The sequence below is a fragment of the Pelodiscus sinensis genome, chromosome 1 (genome assembly GCF_049634645.1).
Source record: "Pelodiscus sinensis isolate JC-2024 chromosome 1, ASM4963464v1, whole genome shotgun sequence".
NCBI classification, from domain to species: Eukaryota; Metazoa; Chordata; order Testudines; family Trionychidae; genus Pelodiscus; species Pelodiscus sinensis.
This window is the reverse complement of record NC_134711.1, coordinates 237,480,658-237,501,312: the sequence shown is the minus strand read 5'-3', so window position 1 is coordinate 237,501,312 and position 20,655 is coordinate 237,480,658. Positions and strand designations below refer to the sequence as shown.

The window sequence follows — 20,655 nt, the reverse complement described above, 5'->3', positions numbered from 1 at the left end:
AATACTTCCTTTTGCTTGTCTTAAACCTGCTACCTATTTCATTTGATGACCCCTAATTCTTGTGTTATAAGAACAAGTACAGTAAACTTCCGATAATCCGGCACCTTTAGGACCCAGGGGGTACTGGATTATCAAATATGCCGGACTATCAGAAGGGGGGGGCTATGAGGGGTCTGGGGTGGGGGGAATGCCACCCCAGACCCCTCATAGCCCCCCCTTCGGATAGTCCGGCTCTGCCCCAGGGATCCCCGATTCAGACGCTGCTGATCAGTTTTAGCAGCAGCTGAATCGGGGACGTCTGGGCCAGAGCAGCTGGGGTGCTGCCAGGTTGGTCCCGCAGCGCCGAGGGGCCACGCTATGGGACCAACCCGGCAGCACCCCAGCTGCTCTGTCCCCGGCTTCCCCGATTCAGTTGTTGGTCATTTTCAGCAGCGGCTGAATTGGGGAAGCCCGGCACAGAGCAGCTCCAATTGTCCGGCTGCCCGGAGCACTTCCGGGTTCCTGATGGTGCCAGACCATCAGGAGTGCCAGAGCTTTGGATGCCGGACCAATGGAGTTTTACTGTACATAGATTTCCTTATTTACTTTCTCCATGTCAGTCATGATTTTATAGACCACTATCATATAAGAACATAAGAACGGCCATACTGGGTCAGACCAATAGTCCATCCAGCCCAGTATCTTGTCTGCCGACAGTGGCCAATACCAGATGTCATGGGGGAGGGGGGAACACAACAGGTAATCCTGATGTGATTCCTTCCTTGTTCCTGTCACCCACCTCCAGGGAAACAGAGACTAGGAACACCATTCCTACCCATCCTGGCTAATAGCCATCGATGGACCTAACCTCCATGAATCTATCTAGCTCTTTTTTGAATCCTGTTAAAATTCTAGCCTTCACCACATCCTCTGGCAAGGAGTTCCATAGGTTGACTGTGTGCTGAGTGAAGAAAAAACTTCCTTTTGTTTGATTTAAACCTGCTGCCTATTAATTTCACTTGGTGACCACTAGTTCTTATATTGTTTGTTGACTAAAGATTTAATACACCTGTGTTTAATGATGTTCAAAATTTGAATGTATATTCTAATACAAATAGCAAATTATTAAGTGTGACTTAGTAGTTTTCTTATTTTTGAGTCAATTATGATTTTTTTTTTTAGGCCCTAAATTTTTCATAGGCCCTAGGCACTGTGCCTACTGGCTAATCTGAACAGAATAGCAAAAGAATGACAGCTACGCTGAAACTTGCCAACCCTCCCTGATTTGCCTGGGGTCTCCCAAGAATTAAAGACTAAGCTTGAATGAAAGATTACAGGTCATGTGATGAAGTCTCCAGAAATCCGGCCAACCTAAACTGACAACCCGGTGCCTAGGTCAACTAAGGCCGCTTGAAAAACATGGAGCGCCTCAGTGCTGCTCCTTCACCGGGCTGAAGTAACGCGGCTGGAAACCGCTCCCAGCGGGGTCCGCGGAGAAGGGCCGGGAGGAAAGACGCCGAGCGGGGCGCTCCCCGCTGCTCGCCCTGGGCCCCGTGCTCCCAGCCTGCGCCAGCCTCGAGACCCCTTCGCTTTCTCCTGGGCCTCCAGGGGGAGCCCAGCGACGCCTCCTCTCACTGTGTCCCCGGGCCGGAACTGCTCTCCCGCCCGCCCCGCCGCGGAAGGGTCCGAGTCCAGCCAGGGGCCGCCCCGCAGGCGCCTCCGCTCCCCCGCGAATCCCCTGCCCGGCCGCCTCGGGGGCCATCTTGTGCGCGGAGCCGGCTGCAGCCGCGGCCTGTCGCCCTCCCCCTCGCCAGCGGGGCGGGGTTGATGGGGCCCCCGGAGCCGGGGCGCCGCGGGGGGAGGCCGGGCTGGCGGTGACTCTCCGCAGCCGCTGCCAGCAGGCGGCCGAGGCCGGGCAGCGCGCAGGGGGCGGCCATGGCCGGCGAGCCGCAGAGGAAGCCGCACCTGCCGGCGCTGGGGGAACACACCAACGGGCTCACCAAGCCCGCCGCGCTGGCGGCAGCCCGGGCCGGGGGCGCTGCTGCCGCCGCCGCCGCCTCCAAGAAACTCGTGATCAAGAACTTCAGAGGTGGGCCTGGGCCGGGGAGCGGGCGGCGGCTCGAGGCGTCCCGTGTCCAGCCCCCCTCCCGGCCGGGCCCCCGGTGGACCCCGCGGCCCTGACCTCGGCCCCCTGCTGCCCCCGCCCCTTCCCCGCTGAGGGGGCCGCCGGGCCCGGCTGGGAGGGGCCCTGGCTGCGGGCTGCTGCGCACACTGACAGGCGGGGGAGCCAGCCCAGGTGCCCGGCCCACCCTGTGGTTTGGGGGCGCTGTGCAGCCTCCAGCTCGAGCCCCGGGAGCCCGTGCAGCCTGCACCCTCTGAGAGCAGCGCCGCTCCCGAGGTGGGGTGGTGTCGGGGCTGCTCTAGTTCCTTCCTCCCCAAGAAATAGGTGCCAGGCTGGGTTTGCTCTGGAAAGTGACTGTGAAAAGGCCTTAACTCCGCTAACTTTTGTCTCAACAGCTACAAGGGCTCTTACTCAGCCTGCTCCTATGTATAGGCAGTGACTTTTTTTGGCAGACAAGGGCCTGATCCTGTAGCCCCAAGGAAGTTAATTCAGCTGACTTACATATGCGAGGTTCTGAGCCTAGGGGCCCTAGCATTGCCAGATGGTTTCAACAAAAATACTGGACACACTTGACATTACATCACAATCTACATTACATCTTATTTAGAAAATACCGGACATTTATACTTTCTCATTTGTATTTTCTCAATTTGTTTCCTTAACAGAAAGCTCAAATACTGGACTGTCCGGTTCAAAACCAGACACCTGGCAATCCTAAGGGACCCTCATCTGTTGCTCCCAAAGACAGGCTAATCTTACCCAAGGGGCTGGAACAATTTTTTGTAGTTAGGAATGTGTATGATGGAAGCCCTGTATTTGGTGTTTGTTGTTAATAGTCATAGCCTGGGATGCCAGAGCACTTCCATCACTTCTGGTTCCAGCATCACTGCTACTGTCTTACAGATAGGAGATATGATAAGGATGTTAAATATCGGTTAATTGAGCAGTTGATTAACCTCATGAGTTCTTTTCGATTACTTGACTATTTTATAGTCCCCAGGAGCCGGGCCAGCAACCAGCGTGCTTTAGCCCCACTCCTGAGGAGCCCCTTGGCAGCAGCGTGGGGTGCCAGGCGGGGGCTGGTCCATGAGGGAGGCCAGTTTAAAAACCATCTCCCCTCACTGACTGGCTGCCTGTCACCCTGTGCTGCTGCTTCTCACACAGAGACAGCAGCGCGGGATGGCAGCAGCCCCTGACTGTGCGTGTGTGTGTGTGTGTCTGAACTCCCAGACCCAGTATGAGCCGGAACTGGGCCAGTCTGCCTGCCCGCCTGGCTCCTAATACACTTTAAATTCAGAGCCACAGAGGGGGTTGGTTCCAGACTAGTGAAAGCCTGGACTGAGCTGGGCTGCCTGCCCACCCGGCTACTAATACACTTCAAATGCAGAGCTGTAGCAGGGGTTGGTCCTGGACCCAGCACAAGCCAGGACTGAGCTGAGCTGCTAAAAAATTTACTGTCGGGGTTGGGGTGGGGAATGCACATAGTCTATAGCAATTATCTATAAGCTTTTGCTTATCGATTATTGACTATACTATTACACTCCTAGGAAATGAGGCATAAAAAAGTGAAGTGATTTGTTGATGGTCACACAGCACATCAGTGATGTAGATGGCAACAGAACCCAACCATTCTGTCAGACAAGTCCAGTGTCTGGCTACTGTACTGTCTTAGTATTGCCTTTTCAGCTAAGTGATGCAGTTTCTGTATAACAGTTTGTGTTGCAGTCTTTCTAACGTTTCAGTTAAGAGCAAGTTCTGAAATCAAATATATGTTATGTGTAGAAAGTTCTATTACATGCAGTGTAGTTAGAGATAACGTATAGCAATGGTTTGGCGGTCAGATACTTTTTAAAGAAAATATATTGAAATAAAACTAGTATAGACAGTGTTAAAGCTAATTAAGAATGGTGTCGAAGATGTTGCAGTAGACCAAACTAATTTGCTAGAATTTGGAATGCTAAATTAAGCTTTATTAAATAAAAAAATCTTAAATTGTAATACTTAATTAGTCATTAGTGCATTCTGAAATAGTATTCTTGGACATGTTTAACAAATGTTGTCCAGGATCATGCAGGCTCTTCTATCTGTGCAGATGTATTTTATTGGGGATCTGTGTATGTGAAGAGGAGCAGCCCATGTAAAACAACTTGTGGCAGCTGGGCCTTTGTATGCACCATTCTGAGATAAAAACAGCCCTTAGTGGCTTTTGCCAATGTTATATGGTATTGCAAATATTCCTTTTTTTTTTTTAAATCAAGCTTAAAGTGTGAAGTGAAACCCAATGTGTCTGTCACCTTATTAAATAGTATTTAAAAAGACATAACTCGTATTGGTTATAGGGATGTAGACAGGTAACCGGTTACTGGTAAGCATCACCCAGTGAGGTGATGCTTACTGAGTGGCTAGTTAACTGGTGTACAGCCTGGTTGGAGCAACCCCACCAGCAGTGCGCCACGGACAAGGGGCTGCTCTAGCCTGGCCAGGTCGCTGCACAGCGGACGGGGAGCAGTCCAGCATGCTGGAGCAGTATCCTGCCTGTGGTGCAGTGTGGCAAGCCCTGCCCGGCTTGGCTGGAGCAACCCCTGATGTTATATGTTTATCTTGTTAACATTTTAAATGGGATTTTTGCTTCCCTAACTGATGGTTCAGTTTTCCACTTACCTCTAACTGGTTTTACAGAAAGACCTAAATTGCCTGATAATTACACTCAGGACACTTGGCAGAAGCTTGATGAAGCAGTGAGAGCTATACAAAGTAGCACCTCTATTAAATACAATCTTGAAGATCTTTACCAGGTAAGAGACAAGTTTTTGTGTTGTATTTTTTAGAAAAACTAGGAAAATGGTAGAATATAATACTGATTTCTTTAGAATTTTCATGGTCCTAAACAGTGGAAATGTAAATGGGATTTTTATGTTTACAGTGCATATTGTTCTGACTACGGATCAGTTCAATGTTCTGTTCCTAACATGTTTATCATATTCCAGATCAGTGACTTCCCAAATGTTCTCCTTGGAATTTTCTGGAATAATGGAGCACTAGCAGGATTAGGGTTCATCTAACTAATGCTAGTCATATTGAAGGCTATGGAAGCATGTATTTTGGCAGGAGTCAGAATGAGGGACAAAGGGCAGAGACTATAAGTTGTAGTACTCTTCCAATCTCTGCTGATTCTGTATGCTGAAATGAGATGTTATGCTCATTAGAGTATGCAGGTACTCAGAGTCCTAGTAATAACTGGTTCTCTTATTTGCATGCTGTGACCTGCCATGCAGGGCTGGTCTTACCTTGAGGTGAACTGAGGGGCGGGGGGCACCACTAGGACCCAGAGTGTAGAAAATTGTCTGCTGCTGGTGCATACGTATTTTCTCTGCTCTAAATGCACAGAGATGGTGGAGTGCTGTTCTGGAGGAAGGAGGGCACAAGAGACCTAACAGGCAGGCAGAAGAAAAGGTGGCATGGGGATGTCATTTGAGCTCCCTGCCTCAGGTGCCAAAATGTTGTGGGCCGGCCCTGCTTCCATGAAAAAGGATAACAATGTTACAATATTCATTGTCACAATTAATTTTCAGAGTCTCAACACTCTTAGTACTGACTGAGTGGGCAACAAAGTATCATTTCACATTTAGAAGAAAACTTAAAAAACAGCGAATGGTCCTGCAGCACCTTAGGGTATGTCTACACTACCCCGCTAATTCGAACTAGCGGGGTAATGTAGGCATACCGCAATTGCAAATGAAGCCCGGGATTTGAATTTCCCGGGCTTCATTTGCATAAGCCGGGCGCCGCCATTTTTAAATCCCGGCTGGTTCGAACCCCGTGCCGCGCGGCTACACGCGGCACGAACTAGGTAGTTCGAACTAGGCTTCCTAGTTCGAACTACCGTTACTCCTCGTGGAATGAGGAGTAACGGTAGTTCGAACTAGGAAGCCTAGTTCGAACTACCTAGTTCGTGCCGCGTGTAGCCGCGCGGCACGGGGTTCGAACCAGCCGGGATTTAAAAATGGCGGCGCCCGGCTTATGCAAATGAAGCTTGGGAAATTCAAATCCCAGGCTTCATTTGCAATTGCGGTATGCCTACATTACCCCGCTAGTTCGAATTAGCGGGGTAGTGTAGACATACCCTTAGAGACTAACAAAAATATAAATAGTATCATGAACTTTTGTGGGCACGACCCACTTCTTGAGATGAAATGGATTGTGCCTGAGAAAGCTCATGATACTGTGCAACTGAAATGAATGAGTTTCTACTTGGACATGTGTTAAACATTGCTATAGCCCTCTAGGGATACAAAACTTGTATCTGCATCCAGTCTACAAATATGGTCTGCAGACATCTGCATCCACATCTGTGGATATAAGGTGGACATTCACATTTTTGCTGGGCTGTACTCTTTGCAGTATCATGGTCTCAGAAATTGCATATCACTGGAAGTGGTCTACAGCTTTCATTGGAGTTCTGTAGAGTTATTAGCAGGGAGCATGCTGAGAACCTAGCAGTGTGCATTAGGTGTGAATGTCAAAGACCTAAAAATAATAATTATGGGTAAAGATTGCCCTTTACTCCCTAATCTCATGGGGATATTTAACATATTGTTCTAAACATAGTTTATTTAATCCATTACTATATTTAAAATAAAATAATGTAGTTAATTCTTTAAATAAGACAATTTAACTGTGCATTATTTAAATACTGGGCTTTGTAAGCGCACATTCCAGTTGAATAACATAGGTCCATATTTAAAAGTTTTATGATCATGTTTTTATGCATTATTTGACACAAGTCCAGGCGTTTGTAATTTCATTGGACTTGTTTTCAAATGTTAGGAGGAGATTATAGTTGCATTGGCATGAAATCATCAAGGCCTGGACAAGAATTTTGATGTGTGGGAAGAAAGGGGCAGGATGGATTTTTGTATACATCATAAAATAAGAAGCAAGGAAACTGTAGTTTCACCTGTTTGTGCACTAATGTGCAAAACTTAATTCATAATGGCAGTTCATAACAGATCTTCTAGTCATCAGTGCTAATTAGCAAGTTTCCACTGTATGTTTCTGTGCACGCTTGTTTATTTATTTAGGGAAGGAAAGAGAGGATAATTTAGCTCTGACTAGAAATGTGGTTACGGATCATTTTAATTGCCTGATGGAACTTGTACATATAGGGTCTTTTTCCCCTGGATCTTTGTGGTCTTTACTCATTATGAACGGAAGCCAGTAGGTCTACAGAAACCCAATATGTTAAATAGGTTGGTCTGCCACGTAACCAAAAGTTATAATCATCTTTTATATTTTAGGTTTGTTATTGATTAGTGTAGATAATTCCTGATAAGAGAAATCTAATTAAAACCAGTCATTATGTGTTAAAACATGGAAAGAACTTGCAATAATGATGCCTAAACCTATGGTGTTTGTTAAAATATTTAGCTGGAAATTTTTTTAAAAAGTGATATGTAGAAATTAGAGTTGTCAATGTGTAGTTGACTATACCATTAACTAGGCTTATCAGTTAATCTTGTCAGCTGCACACATTTACCCTCCTTCCTCTGCTGCCTCTGTATCAAGGGCAGCAGGAGTGGAAGAAACCATTGTTTGTGGGGAGCTTGGATCCCCCGCAGACTGGGGCTTCTGCCACCCTCTATATCAGAGGCAGCAGTGTGGGGCAGCAAGCAGTTGGTCTGTGCGTGGAGCTGGTTTTTAAACTGGCTCCCCTCGGGGACCAGTTCCCGCCTGGCACCCAGCGCTGCTGCCTCTAATACAGAGGCAGTAGCATGAAGTAGCAGGGGCTTCCTGGGAGTGGGACCAGAGCGCACTGACTGCCAGCCCCACCCACTGGGGACTATAGAATAGACGAGTAACTGATAAGAATTCATGCAGTTACTCGACTACTCAATTAACACATATCTAACATCTCTAGTAGATATAATAGTTGTGCTATATCTGAAGTTTCAGTCTTCATCATGTATCTGAGCCTTCAGTTAAGCTAAAAATAAAAATAAACAGAAGTGCTTTTCAGATGTTTTGTAGTTCCTTCACTGTAGAGCTGGTGATTTTCTAATATAGAGTCATGGACAGGTGAGGCTGGAGGGGACCTTGAGAGTCATTTGCTCTCCTCTCACCTCTCCTCCCTACCCCCGTATCCTGAGGCACAATCAACGTGTATGGCAGGGCTCGGCAACCTTTTCAAACCAAAGAGCCAAACTACATCAAAATTCAGAACAAGTGGTCAACAAAAAGCTCATTTGCGTGACTGAAAATATCCAACTTAATATTATTGATAATTGACGTGATGATTAATAATAGCATAAATGAAACCGTAGTCACAGACTTTATTTAATGGGACTTCTGCTGCTGCTGGAAGTGCAGTTTGTGTATATGGTGTGCAGGAATCAGGGTTGGAGTGTAGGAGGGGCTCAGGGCAGGGGGTTGAGGTGTGTGGGAGGAGAAGAAGGCAGGACAGGACACTGGGGGTGGGAAGTAGAGTATGTGTGTGTGTGGTGGGGGGGTGTCCTGCAACCAGATTACATCTTAACTGGCTGGGGCTGGACTTCTTCACCCAAGCAGCAGTGGCTGGATAAAGGGCCGGGCCAGGATCACTGCAGTCCGATCGAGGCCTTCATCCTACCCCTGTCGCAGCAGGAGGGGGGCCATCACCTGCCCTTTCTGCTGCCAGATGGAGGCTGGACCATGGGGCATGCCATATGATCTGGGCTGGGAACAGGACCTTGTGTCCAGATGTGGGCTGGGCCCCGATTGGGGCCTTGTTGGCCAGGCTGCTGTGGCTGGAGCCCAAGCCAGGCCGCTGTGGCGGTGCTGTTGCAGAAGTTGCAGGGCTGTTGGGGCTGGGATGAAGGATCTGCACCAGGAGCGCGGTGGCTGGGGACACACTGTGGCAGTCAGAGGGGGCTGGAGCTGGGCTACTGCAGCCAGATGGAGGCATTGGCTTCCACCAGCCCCTCTCACTCTCCTGGCTGGGAGTGCACGTGTGTCCCCTACAGCGTGCCCTCAGCTGGCCCTTTAAACGAGCAGTCTCCCCAGCTGGCTCTTGCCACAAAGCAGCCGGTTCTTATGTGGTGTACCAGAGAGCTGCCCCAGGACCCCACCTGCCTCCATCCGGCAGCACAGGGACCCCACACAGAGCCAGGACAACCTGCCCACCCTTGCAGGATTGAGGCCCCGCCCCTGCATGTGTGCCGCTTCTGCCCACTTGGACCTTCCAGCATGCAGAGGGCTGGGAGAGAAGGAAGCAGTGGTGTGGAGAAGTCTGCCTCCAGTGCCCCTGAGAGCCGCTCCGGCTCCCCACTGGCTTCCACCGGGAGGTACAGGGACCCTGCACAGAGCCAGGAGCCCCGTATGGGAGGGGTGGAGGAGGGGGGGCCCAGGAGTGGGGGAAGCAGGGGCCTGGGTGAGGAGGTAATGGGGGAATTGGGGACTGAGATTTGATGGGGTCGGGCTCAGAGGGTTGGAGGTGTTTAGAGTAGTTTTTCTGCTTCTCACTTGTGTGGTCCCCAACTGATAGTTCCCAACGCCTGCCATAAATAAAGAAAACATTGAAACTTTTGTGTTGGACATAAAATAATATTTTTATTTATTTAAAATGAAGTTTGATAAACTAACATGAGAAAGTTAAAACACTTAATCTGTTTAATAATTTAAAGTAAACCGTTCTCTCTAGCTGTAGCACTAGCAAAATGGCTCGGGTGTAATTATGTAGATAACGGTGAGTTTCCATTAGCAACTGGTGGTCCATGGAAAGGTTTACATTGAGCCAGGTGGTTCACAGACCAAAAAGACTGAGAATCACTGTGCTAAATGGTGAGTGCTGCTCGGGCTGCAGCTCTGGGGCTGGGAGGGGGCAGCTAAGGGGAGAGGAAAATGCATAGTGGGGGTCCCCCTGCCCTAAAGCCGCGTCGGCCCTGGGCATGTGGGTCCCTGGGAGGAAGGCAAGGGCATCATGGACTGGACCCCCACAGGACTCTGCCCCCAGCAGGGCTGGACACCCTGCAGTCACCCACAGGTCTCCACCTTACCCATCTCCCACGTGGGGGAGAGAGCCCCTCCCTCTCTCCTGGGAGAGTGGCACAGTCCAGGGCAGGAGGGTTAAATCTTGGCATACCACTTCGGAATGGTTGCTGACCCTGGTGTAGTCAATGTCAATGGGAGGGATTCTCTTTTCAGCATATGTAATCCACCTCCTTGACAGATGATAGCTAGATTGATGGAAGAAGTTCTTCTGTTCACCTAGTGCTACCTGCTTGGGTTAGTTCAATTCAATTATGTTCATCAAGTGTGTGGATTTTTCACACCCCTGAGCAACATGGCTGGATTGGCCTAACTTTCTAGTGTAGACCAGCCCTAAATTTTCTATCTGAAAAAGGTAGTTTACTTTAGTAAAACCAATCTTGTCTAGATGGGGGCACTTTGAAAAGTAAATGTTTAATTCAGACCTTAAATTAATTCAAGGTGGGTTTGTTAAACTGCATTAATCCCGAGCTGGTCACTCTTAGAATTTAAAGTAACCTTAACTCAGAACCTAACTCCGAGAGAGTTTGTAGCTGAGAATCTCAAGTGGAGAGAGGAGCCTCATTGCTACCTAGAATTAGGTTCCAGATTTCCCGAGGAATGTAGAATACATCCCATTCTTTCACATCTCCCATTGGCTAGTTTACAAGGGAAGATACCTAGTGTACTTGTTTCTGGGAATCCCATTCTGAGATGTCTGTCTCTCCCCATTCACTGTAAAGGGAGTCTAGGCTCTTAGCCCAGGTTTTTGAATTCCAATGATTTTTCTAGGCATCTACAAGTTAGGCATCAGCATGTGTGTGTTCCCTTGAGAATTTAGCCCATAATATCCATGCTGATCCTTTGAAATCTATTGACTGCATTTAATACTATTGACTATGAGGGACTGCTGACAGGTGGCATTGCTCCTGAGACCCCAATTCTCTCATCTTTTCTCTTGGAAGATTCTACATATAATATTTGTTTCACTGTTCTAATCTGTCTTCCTTCTCCATACAGTAGAACTTTTATCTGCCCCTCCCATAACCAGCTCTCTGCATTTACCAAACAACCAAGACTCCAGGGTCAGACATGGGTGGCCTCTACTTGGCCACTAGATGGCACCACAGTATAATTTTTTTCAGTTCTCTGGTTTCTGCAGGGTGGGAACCTCAGGCCTGGGGGCTGGATGGGGCCCCTGGCTTGCCTGGATCTGGCCCCCCGAGGATCAGCATTGGGGACCCCGCACTGGTGCTCCAGCCACCCATCAACAGGACTGGAGCATGCAGAATATACTAACCTGGGCCCTCCGGGCTGTAGTCTATGAGGGAAATGTGGAGAGTGTCTTTTTGCTTCTCAGTCGGGGGTTTCTCACTTGTGTGCAGCCCCCCGACTGAGTTTTCTGTGAGTCAGCAGTCCCCAACCCCAAAAAGGTTCCCCAGCCCTGCTCTAGGGTTTTCATTATCTGACCTGGCCCTGGTCCTAATTAAAATGGATTAACAGGGTTTTACTGTATATCTGTGAGGCAATGACATCTACTTATAGATCTGTTTAATCATTTTTGTAGGATAACTAAGTAGCTTTATGTCTTGAGAATGTCCAATGAAGAAAATATATTTGTTGGAGGGACTTGGTTGAAGGAAATAAAAGTAATTCCTTTTTCTTCCGATGGAAATAATTAGTGTGGCATTTGTCACTCATACTTGGTGCTCGTGTTGGGCCTTTGGTTGTTTCTGAATGTTCCAGATATCAGCAATGACCCAACATATTTGTCCTTGAATTCATGCTTGGCAAGGAGATTGTGATCATTCTTGTTGAATATGAACCTCCATTTGGTTTAAAGATGTCAAATGTTAACTGGTTATGTATTTCAGTTAATGATTAAGCTCTCCTGGGACCCCAGCCTAAAACTTTGGGGTGCTGCAGTATCTCTCCCCCGCCCACACACACACTCTTAGTTCCCTGCCTATGTGTGAACTCCTTAATGGTTAATCTTTTAACCAGTAGAATTTTAATACATTACATGGTTACTTTTTTTAATTATTTTTACATTTTTGCTTTGGCTGTCTACCTCAATTTCACCTCCAGATTGGGTCATTGCACAGCACTCTTGTGTCTATAATAGGGCTGCCAAATTGGAGTGCTTCCTTCCTTCCTTGGGGAGCATAATGCACTTGTGATTCACATAATGCTGTAGCAACCCATTTATTTTAGTGAAGTTCTAAGGGGAGTTTTTCTGGGTTCACAAATATGCTCAATTAGCTAAAAGTGGTATTCCACACACAACTTTTTGTTACAGATGTTATTCAGAACTATGATAATGTTCAACTAAGTGTGTAATTCTGCAGCAAGGTTCACATCATTCATTAATGCATGTGTACAATTTCTGTCTGAATAACAGCACCCTTAATTTTTCCTCTTAGACACTGCCCACCAGTATTGCCTTATTTTTTGCCTGCACCTGAGTACAGGCAGTCCCTGAGTTACGCGGATCCAACTTACGTCGGATCCGCAGTTACGAACGGGGATTTTCTCGCCCCGGAGGACGGGAGCAGCGGGACGCCCGGTCCCGCCGCCCCCGTCCTCCGGGGCGAGTAAAGCTGCTCTGCGTCTCCCTGGTCTGCTGGGAGGGAGGGGGGGAGGAGAGGAGCCAGATCAGCGCCGCGGTCCCGCCCGGGTCCTCCTCTGCTTTGTTCAGCGTCTCCCTGGTCTGCAGACCAGGAAGACGCTGAGCAAAGCCACGGGGGACCCGGGTGGGACCGCGGCGCTGATCTGGAAGCGCTGCGATCCCGCCCGGGTCCTCCTCTGCTTTGCTCAGCGTCTCCCTGGTCTGCTGGGGGGGGGGGGATGCAGCTAGTGCGCCTCCCCCCCCCCAGCAGACCAAGGAGACGTGGAGCAAAGCCCCGGGCCTGTGGTAGAGCAGGTGGGGCGCTGCCAGTTGGTCCAGTAGCGCCGAGGAGCGGCGGCGCTACTGGACCAACCCAGCAGCACCCCATCTGCTCTGCCCCAGGTGTCCCCAAGTCAGCCACTGCTGAAACTGACCAGGGGCTGACTACAGGAAGCCCCTGCCCCGGGCTTCCTGGAATCAGCCGCTGATCAGTTTCAGCAGCAGCTGACTTGGGGATGCCTGGGGTTCTTAAGTTGAATCTGTATGTAAGTCGGAACTGGAGTCCAGATTCAGCCGCTGTTGAAACTGATCAGTTTCAGCAGCGGCTGAATCGAGGCCAGTTCCGACTTATATACAGATTCAACTTAAGAACAAACCTACAGTCCCTATCTTGTACATAACCCGGGGACTGCCTGTACTCTAAATTGTGCAATTAAAGGTTTGCAGGATAAGGCCCATGAATTGAATGATTTGTGTTATGGGATGAAGAACTCTCTCTTTCTCAATTAAAAAAAAATCTCATTTGACGTTTGTAGGTATTTGAAATTATAAATAGCATTATGCTGATACAGTAACTATTCTGGTACTATCTTCCCTTCATTGTATTTACTCTAAGGGGGTTCAGATAGTTTGCAGTGTCTGTAAGATGAAATCTTAAAGTTGAAGAATGGTCTAGAATAGGAGCAGGAAAAATACACCGAATCCAGCCAGCTCAACATTTCTGTCCAGCCCCCCCCCCCAGTTGATTAGCAGAGTGAGCATACTTATAGCCTGCAGCGGCAGCCAGCACCTTAACTAAGTATTTTTGCACTGGGGCAAAATGAATTATGCGCCCCCTCTCCTTAGGTCACGCCATTATCTATAACCTTTTACATATTGTTCTCTTCTCAGATTTCTAATTTTAATTTATTTATTTCGTTTTATCCCTGTGTGGTTGAGGTGACTATCTTAAAAGCTGGCTCTCCATGGGCATCGGTTCCTAATATAGAGGCAGCAGAGGTAGTGGTATGTGTAGAGATTAGGATTAACTGATAAAACCATGTTTACTGGTTAACTGTGTAAACAACTACAGTAAAACTCCAGTTGTCTGGCATCCAGTGGTCTGGCACTCCTGATAGTCCGGCACCACCTGGAATCCGGAAGTGTCCAGGCAGCTGGACAATTGGAGCTGCTCTGCCCCGGGCTTCCCCGAGTCAGCCGCTGGTCATTTTCAGCAGCGGCTGACTTGGGGACGCCTGGGGCAGAGCAGCTGGGGTGCTGCCGGGTTGGTCTCACAGCGCCGCCCCCCCCCCATAACCGCCCCCCCACCCCAGACCCCTCATAGCCCCCCCTTCCGATAGTCCGGCATATCTGATAATCCAGCACCCCCTGGGTCCTAAAGGTGCCGGATTATCGGAAGCTTACTGTATACACTAACATCCCTGCCCTAAACACCTCCAGTAAAAAGAAGTAAATAAATCTGTATTTAAAAAGGGGGGAAGGGGGAGAAAGGACTGCACGGTAAAAAGCAGTGTCAGAGAGACAACAGAAAGTATATGGATAATGGTTTCAGTGGCTGCTGAAAGACGTGATAATAAAAACAATTTTTTTATTTGGCTCAACATGGTCCTAACTGGTAAATTTACACCAGCAGGAAGGCCTGTCAAGGATAAACAAGGAAAGAAAAAGGGGAAAAAAGCAAGTGAAGTGGCAGTTCTCTTTCAAGAGGTGCTAAGCAAATCAAGAGCACAAGAAAACTATTGACTTTGACAAAGAACCCCAAAAACCCACAACTAACACTATAACATGTTTAATTTCAAAGTGAATGACAGTAAAGAAAGAAAGGCCAGGTGAGTGATCCATCTTTTATTGGATCAGTTTTTGTTGATGAAGAAGAGAAGCATATACAGCCATGGTGTCCAACATGCTGGCCACTAGTCACATGTGGCTATTAGCCAGTTGAGTGTGGCTAGTTCGCTATAGCAATAGCTGTTATAGTGGCTACTGCTTCAGAACTGGTTGGACACTATGGAAATAAAGCTTCTCTTTCACCAACAATGTTGGTGGGAAAAAAATATACTACCTCACCCAGTTTATCTCTTTAATATCCTGGGACCAACACAGCAGCTACAACACTGAAAACAGAAATTAAAGCTTTGGAAAGCTGCAGGTCACCAGGGAAATGTTGAAAGCCAGAGATGAATCCACTGATAAAGTCACCAAATTTGCCTTCAAAGCATAGGACCAGGAAAAGCCTCCCGAACAATGGAAAATGGCATTATAGTCAAATTAGTAAGGGAGGGTAACCTGAGTAATTGCAGTAGTTGGCAAGGAGTCACACTCCTTTCAATGACTGGTAAAGTCTTCTGCAATATAGCCCCAAGGAGGTTTCGCCTCAGCCATTTTATTTATTCTAAGGGAGGAGCAAGCTGGTGTTTGATCCAAAAGATTGTTAACCAGATTTTCACCTTCAGAATAATCACTGAAGATAGCACCAAATGGTTTAAACAACTCAGAGTTCATAGATTTCAAAAAGTACTTTACACCCTCCATCACGATTCACTCTGGAGCGTTATGAAGTATTATGGCATGCCAGTAAAAAATATTATCCTCAGCACTAAGGATGGTAAGGATCAAGTATCCGAGTAATTCTGTACATGCTACAATTTGTGTTAAGTACATGAGTAGTTAAGGGGCCACAGCGGCTCTGCAGGTTAAAGGTAGTAGGAACCGGGCATGCAGGCTGCCCAGCTCTTATTACATTTAAAAAGCAGCGCCGCAGTGCTACTGCACTTCTGCCTCTCCTGCACCCCAACCCCACAACATGAAGATGCTGCTGCAGGGACTGGCTTTTAAGCCGGCTCCCCCCAGCACCAGCTCCTACTCTTCCATGCTGCCTCTGATATAGAGGCAACAAGGGTGGGGGGAATGCGAGTTGTTGACTTGACTACCTGGCAAGCCCAGGCCTATTGAACAGTCGACTATTCAACTACTCTTGTAAATCCCTACTCAACGCTTTCTATAAAAATCCAGCACTAACAATGTAAATGCAGGCTTGAGTGAATGGTTCAGAATAGACAGCGCGGCCGGCTGTGGGGCCCTGGTACCGAGGAGGTGGCTCTCGGGTTCGGGGCGCAGGTGGGCAAGTGGCGCTGCAGAGTGTCGCTGGCGAGGCAGGGAGCCCGGCCACCCCGCTCCGCCTGTGAGCAGCTCTGCTTCACTGCCACCAGAGCCACCCTGGGGTGGCCGGCAGTGGGGGTACGCAGGCGGGGGGGAGGCCCACGGGTGGGGAGGGAGAGATGCGGGGGGGCGCACGGGAGGGGGATGGCCGGCCTGAGGGGGCACATGGGCATGGGAGGCACACTCACCCAAAGGCAAAGAAGAGGCCGCCCAGTACAAGCCCTTCGGGTTCTCAGGCAGCCCTCTTGCGGTACGTGTGCCATGGAGTGCTTCTTGTCCGGGGCCCTGGCTCCCTCCGGCCTCCTGCATCCTCCGCCAGCCTCACGGTGGCGTGCTCTGCCCTCTTTCTCAGCTGTGCTGCCCCGGCTTTTGAAGTGCCCGCAGGGCCGCCGGAGCATGTGCAGCAGTGCCGAGGCGTGCCAGGTCGTGCAGCTTCTGATGCTGCGGCCGCCGGCATCTTCTTGCGGGGGCGGGGGGATGAGCTTGCCCCGTCATACCCCTCCTCTTCTAGCAGCAGCCTCCAGTTAGCCAGTCTGCCAGTCATACCCCGTGCACACGCCTATGCTGGGAGGGACGCTCCGGGGCCAGGGATATGGGGTCTGGGAGGAGGACGCACAGGGCCGGCAAGTGGGGGCCGGGGTCCACTCCAGGGGGAGAGACCCAGCTCCAAATATTGGTGGAGCATGGGCACCATGAGCCCATATAGCTCACCGCCTATGTCCCGATCCCTATTTATTTTGGAACTGGACTTTTAATAACTCCATTCATCTGAAGAAGTGGGTTGTACCCACGAAAGCTCATGATACCATCTACATGTTTTGTTAGCCTTTAAGGTGCTGCTAAACTATTCATTTTTTTAAAGTTTTTCCAGTTACAGACTAACTCAGCTACTCCTCTGAAGCTTTTGAATATTTTAGAATTATTAAATGCCTCAGTTCCTGAGGTGCTCATAACTCTAAGGTTCTACCTTCACAGTAATGTGCAAGCCAGAGGGCATATCCAAAAGGAAATCATGTCACAAACCGGCAATGTGGTAGATGCATTCACCATCTTAAACCATATTTGGTCTCTGCACATCTAGAACTTAAACACTTGACTAAAAATCTTCATATCCATATGTTTAGACAGAAATTGTATTTGGAGATGAAAGACAGAAATCCATCAAAGGCGCACACAGATGTTTTTATGCTTTTGAAAGCAAATGTCTCAGGATTATCTAATACAGGTTGGACCTCCCTGGTCCAGCATCCTCAGAACCTGACTCGTCCTGGATGAGGGATTTTGCCAGACCAAGGGAGGTCATTTTGGACCCCTGCCGCTGGCCCCCATGGCTCAGCCGCTGGCCTCCCAGCTGGCTCCCCACCTCCTGCTGGCCCCACTGTCTTGCCAACGTGTTGGGCAGCCATTGCTGCACTGGCTCCGCTGCTACGCACTGGGCAGCCCTGCCGTCAGCTCCCAGTGGACAACCCACTGCCCTGCTAGACCCTCAGGGATCCTTACTGCTGGCTGTCCACTGGGACTCTCTGGTCCTGCAACATTGATGTTGGCCCATGGATGTTGCTGGACCAGAGAATTCCAGTTAAGAGAGTTTCAGCCTGTACTAGCTATTAAATTCAATTAATTTGTAACAAATGCTGAAATTTTGTCAGAGTTGGAAAAAACCTTGTTTCTAAAGCTACCTGGAAGAGTTAAAGGATATATCTGAAGCATGTTAAGAACGAAGGCAGAGTATTGGATCATGGCAGCCATGTCATTGGGCAGCTGAAGGAACATAAACAAGAATTCAACAAAATTCCTCTGAATACTCCCAAGTCAGAGAGAACTTATGGGACACAAATACTTGGAAGGTGTTCAGATTGTGGTTCAGGATAGATCGGTGGCAGAAACTGGTTTGTGCCCTAAGGGCCTGAGAGAGACTCAAATTTAAAAATAATTTAAAACAAAGTCCATGAACATTGATTTTTCCCTCTTTGTGATTTTGACTAAAAACACATTTTAACTTATTCTTTTTTTAATTTAGATGGATAAATGTGATTCTTTTTCTGTGATTTTTTTTTTCCTTTTCATAATTCATTATGTTAATTATGCTGGAACAGGCACTTTACACAGGATATCCTTTTTTATATTTATTTGTAATGTTCTTTGTTTTTTAGGCTGTCGAAAACCTCTGTTCTTATAAAGTGTCTCCTACACTGTACAAACAGCTCCGGCAAGTCTGTGAAGATCATGTAAAAGCACAGATCCTTCAGTTCAGAGAATATCCTTTTCTTGTGCACAGAAATACACTCCTTAATACCTTCTAAAGGTAATACAACAACAATTGATCAAACAAATATGTGGATCTTCTATATTGAATGGTTTATCTTAAAAGCAATCTTACAAAATTTTAGTTACCTGCTTACTTTAATTGAATAATTTCTGTGGACCAACAAAATATCAATAACATTTTCATTGTCATGGCAAGAGTGCATGAGTAATTTTATACCTGGTCTCAAAATTTTAATGACTGTCAGCAATGCTTTGTTAACCTCTGAAGAAACAGCTACAGGTTGAACCTCTCTAGTCCAGCACTTTCTCGTCCAGAAACATCCATGGTCTGGCATGATTTTAATTAGCCAGATGTCCACTTATCATGGGTGTAGCCAAGTTTCCTGTGGTCCCTTAAAGTTTGTTTACAGTCACCAATCCTGGCTTTCAATGTTCTGTGCTGTTGTTTAGCTCTAATTTAGATCTAAATGCATTCTAAGACCCTACTAAGCAGTGGAAGTGTTAGTAATGCTGCTAGACAATATTGACCTCCTGAAGTACAGCAAATTTTCTGGTTTGACACTGGTCAGGTCCCAAGGGTGTCAGACTAGAAAGGTTCAACCTGTATTATGTATGCAGGAGAGTGGCTGCAGGTAGAATGTTGTACAGCAGTCCTGCTTCCTGGGTTTGAGATAGGGTGTTCAATATTTTTCCTTCCAAACTCTCTCTCTGCCACTTAGTTCTGGTCTACCCTACAAAGTTATTGAGGTAAGCCACTTTGCGTTATTGAGGTAAGCCACTTTGCGTTGACCTTGACATACCAGTGTTGTTCTGGTGTCCCTTCACTGGGGGGTCTGAGCAAACTGGGTGCCTCCAAAATTACTACAGGTATTTCTCATTATTTTAATGACAGTCAAATAGTGCTCATTTCTTGGGCTCAAAAGTGATGCTGCACCATCTGCAACTGCTCTGAGCGTGCCACCAACAACCTTGAATTGGTTCTTGCTGTGGTCTCATAGCAGTTTGTCCTCCCATGAAGTTGTCACATTCCTCACTGATTTTGTTCTCTTGTGGCTCTGCAAATACTGGAAGAGTTAGTGTCTTATGCTTGAAACAGATCTTGTGGATGTGGGTTTTTTAAATGTAGTTAAAAGAAATCGATCTTCAATTAGAATGAGATATAAATCCCTCTTTCTTTCTTTTTTTTAATACTCCTAAACTTCATATAATCTTCTGAATTAAGTGCTTTTAAATTTAAGATTTTTTCTATCTTGTGAGAAATGATTTTCAGAGATGTGAAATTTCCATATTTTACAAGTGACGTTAGTCATCAACATTTGGCTTAGGAAGATGTGTTGATCTTGCATGTGAAGGAAGCCACATTTGGATTTCTTCATAAAAGGCTTAATGGAACTCAGAAAGCGTGAATCACAACCAAAGTCTGCTGTTCTATGAAGTAGCCTCCACAGTAAATTCATGAAGATCTGTGACTTTAGGTGAACAGAGTCATGTGTGGGTTTAGTGACGATTATTTAAGCCCTTGAAAGATTTTTAAAAGAATACAGCAGTTTGAACTTTTGTCTGATATAAACCAGTTCAATGAACACAATTGTTCTTACTTCCTGCCATCTCTCCTCAATGGGAAGGAGAGTTGCTTTTGATATGTGGGACTCCTTCTTTTAACCTGTCAAAGTTACATATTGAATCTGCCAGATGGAGACACAGGAGAACAATGTAAGGTATTCACTCAAAAACTGAGTCATGATTTTAGAGCGTTCCCAGCCCTCTCCTAGTCTTCCACTTTTAGCAACTGAACTTTGATCTCTAACTTCCAGCACAATTCCATTTGCGTATCCACTGAGAATCTTTACTGAATAACTTGATGAATAAAAATTTACTGGATAAAGATAATCATTAGTATCTGTCCTCAAAAGGGTGTTGATGAACTAGTTTTCCTTAGCAGGTGCTGTACAGATTCTCTGGACAGTCTTTTATTTTTAAAGAAGGTAAATAAATGCTGGCAAGATCATTGCAGACAAATGGTAAGTTGATTATTTGTTCAAAATGCAAATCCATGAGATATCAAAAAAATGTGGTAAATAAATGGTGAGGTTATTGCAAAAATCAGAAGTGGAGAGGGAGTTCAGTCATTCATCATAGACTGACAGGAATTTTCTTAAGTCAAAACAAAAAAAAACCAAAATGTTTTCTTATTCATCTATATAATTTATAAATTTTTCAGCAAGGAAAATCTCATTTC

The 20,655-nt window shown here is 47.1% G+C and overlaps 1 protein-coding gene across 2 annotated transcripts in view; it reads left to right on the top strand.

Moving 5' to 3' along the window:
* Positions 1-1,350: 1,350 nt before the first annotated feature.
* The window catches only part of CUL4A (cullin 4A), a 69,069-nt gene continuing 49,764 nt past the window's right edge, over positions 1,351-20,655 (top strand). The window contains exons 1-4 of one of the 2 annotated variants that reach the window (XM_075918528.1): positions 1,351-2,068; positions 4,781-4,896; positions 18,302-18,405; positions 20,368-20,437. In XM_075918528.1, coding sequence (XP_075774643.1) covers positions 1,915-2,068; positions 4,781-4,896; positions 18,302-18,405; positions 20,368-20,437 — 444 coding nt within the window. In that variant the 5' untranslated portion in view covers positions 1,351-1,914. Of the gene's footprint in view, positions 2,069-4,780; positions 4,897-18,301; positions 18,406-19,642; positions 20,438-20,655 lie in introns of those variants that run through there. The other variant, XR_012900369.1, reaches the window with a different exon arrangement.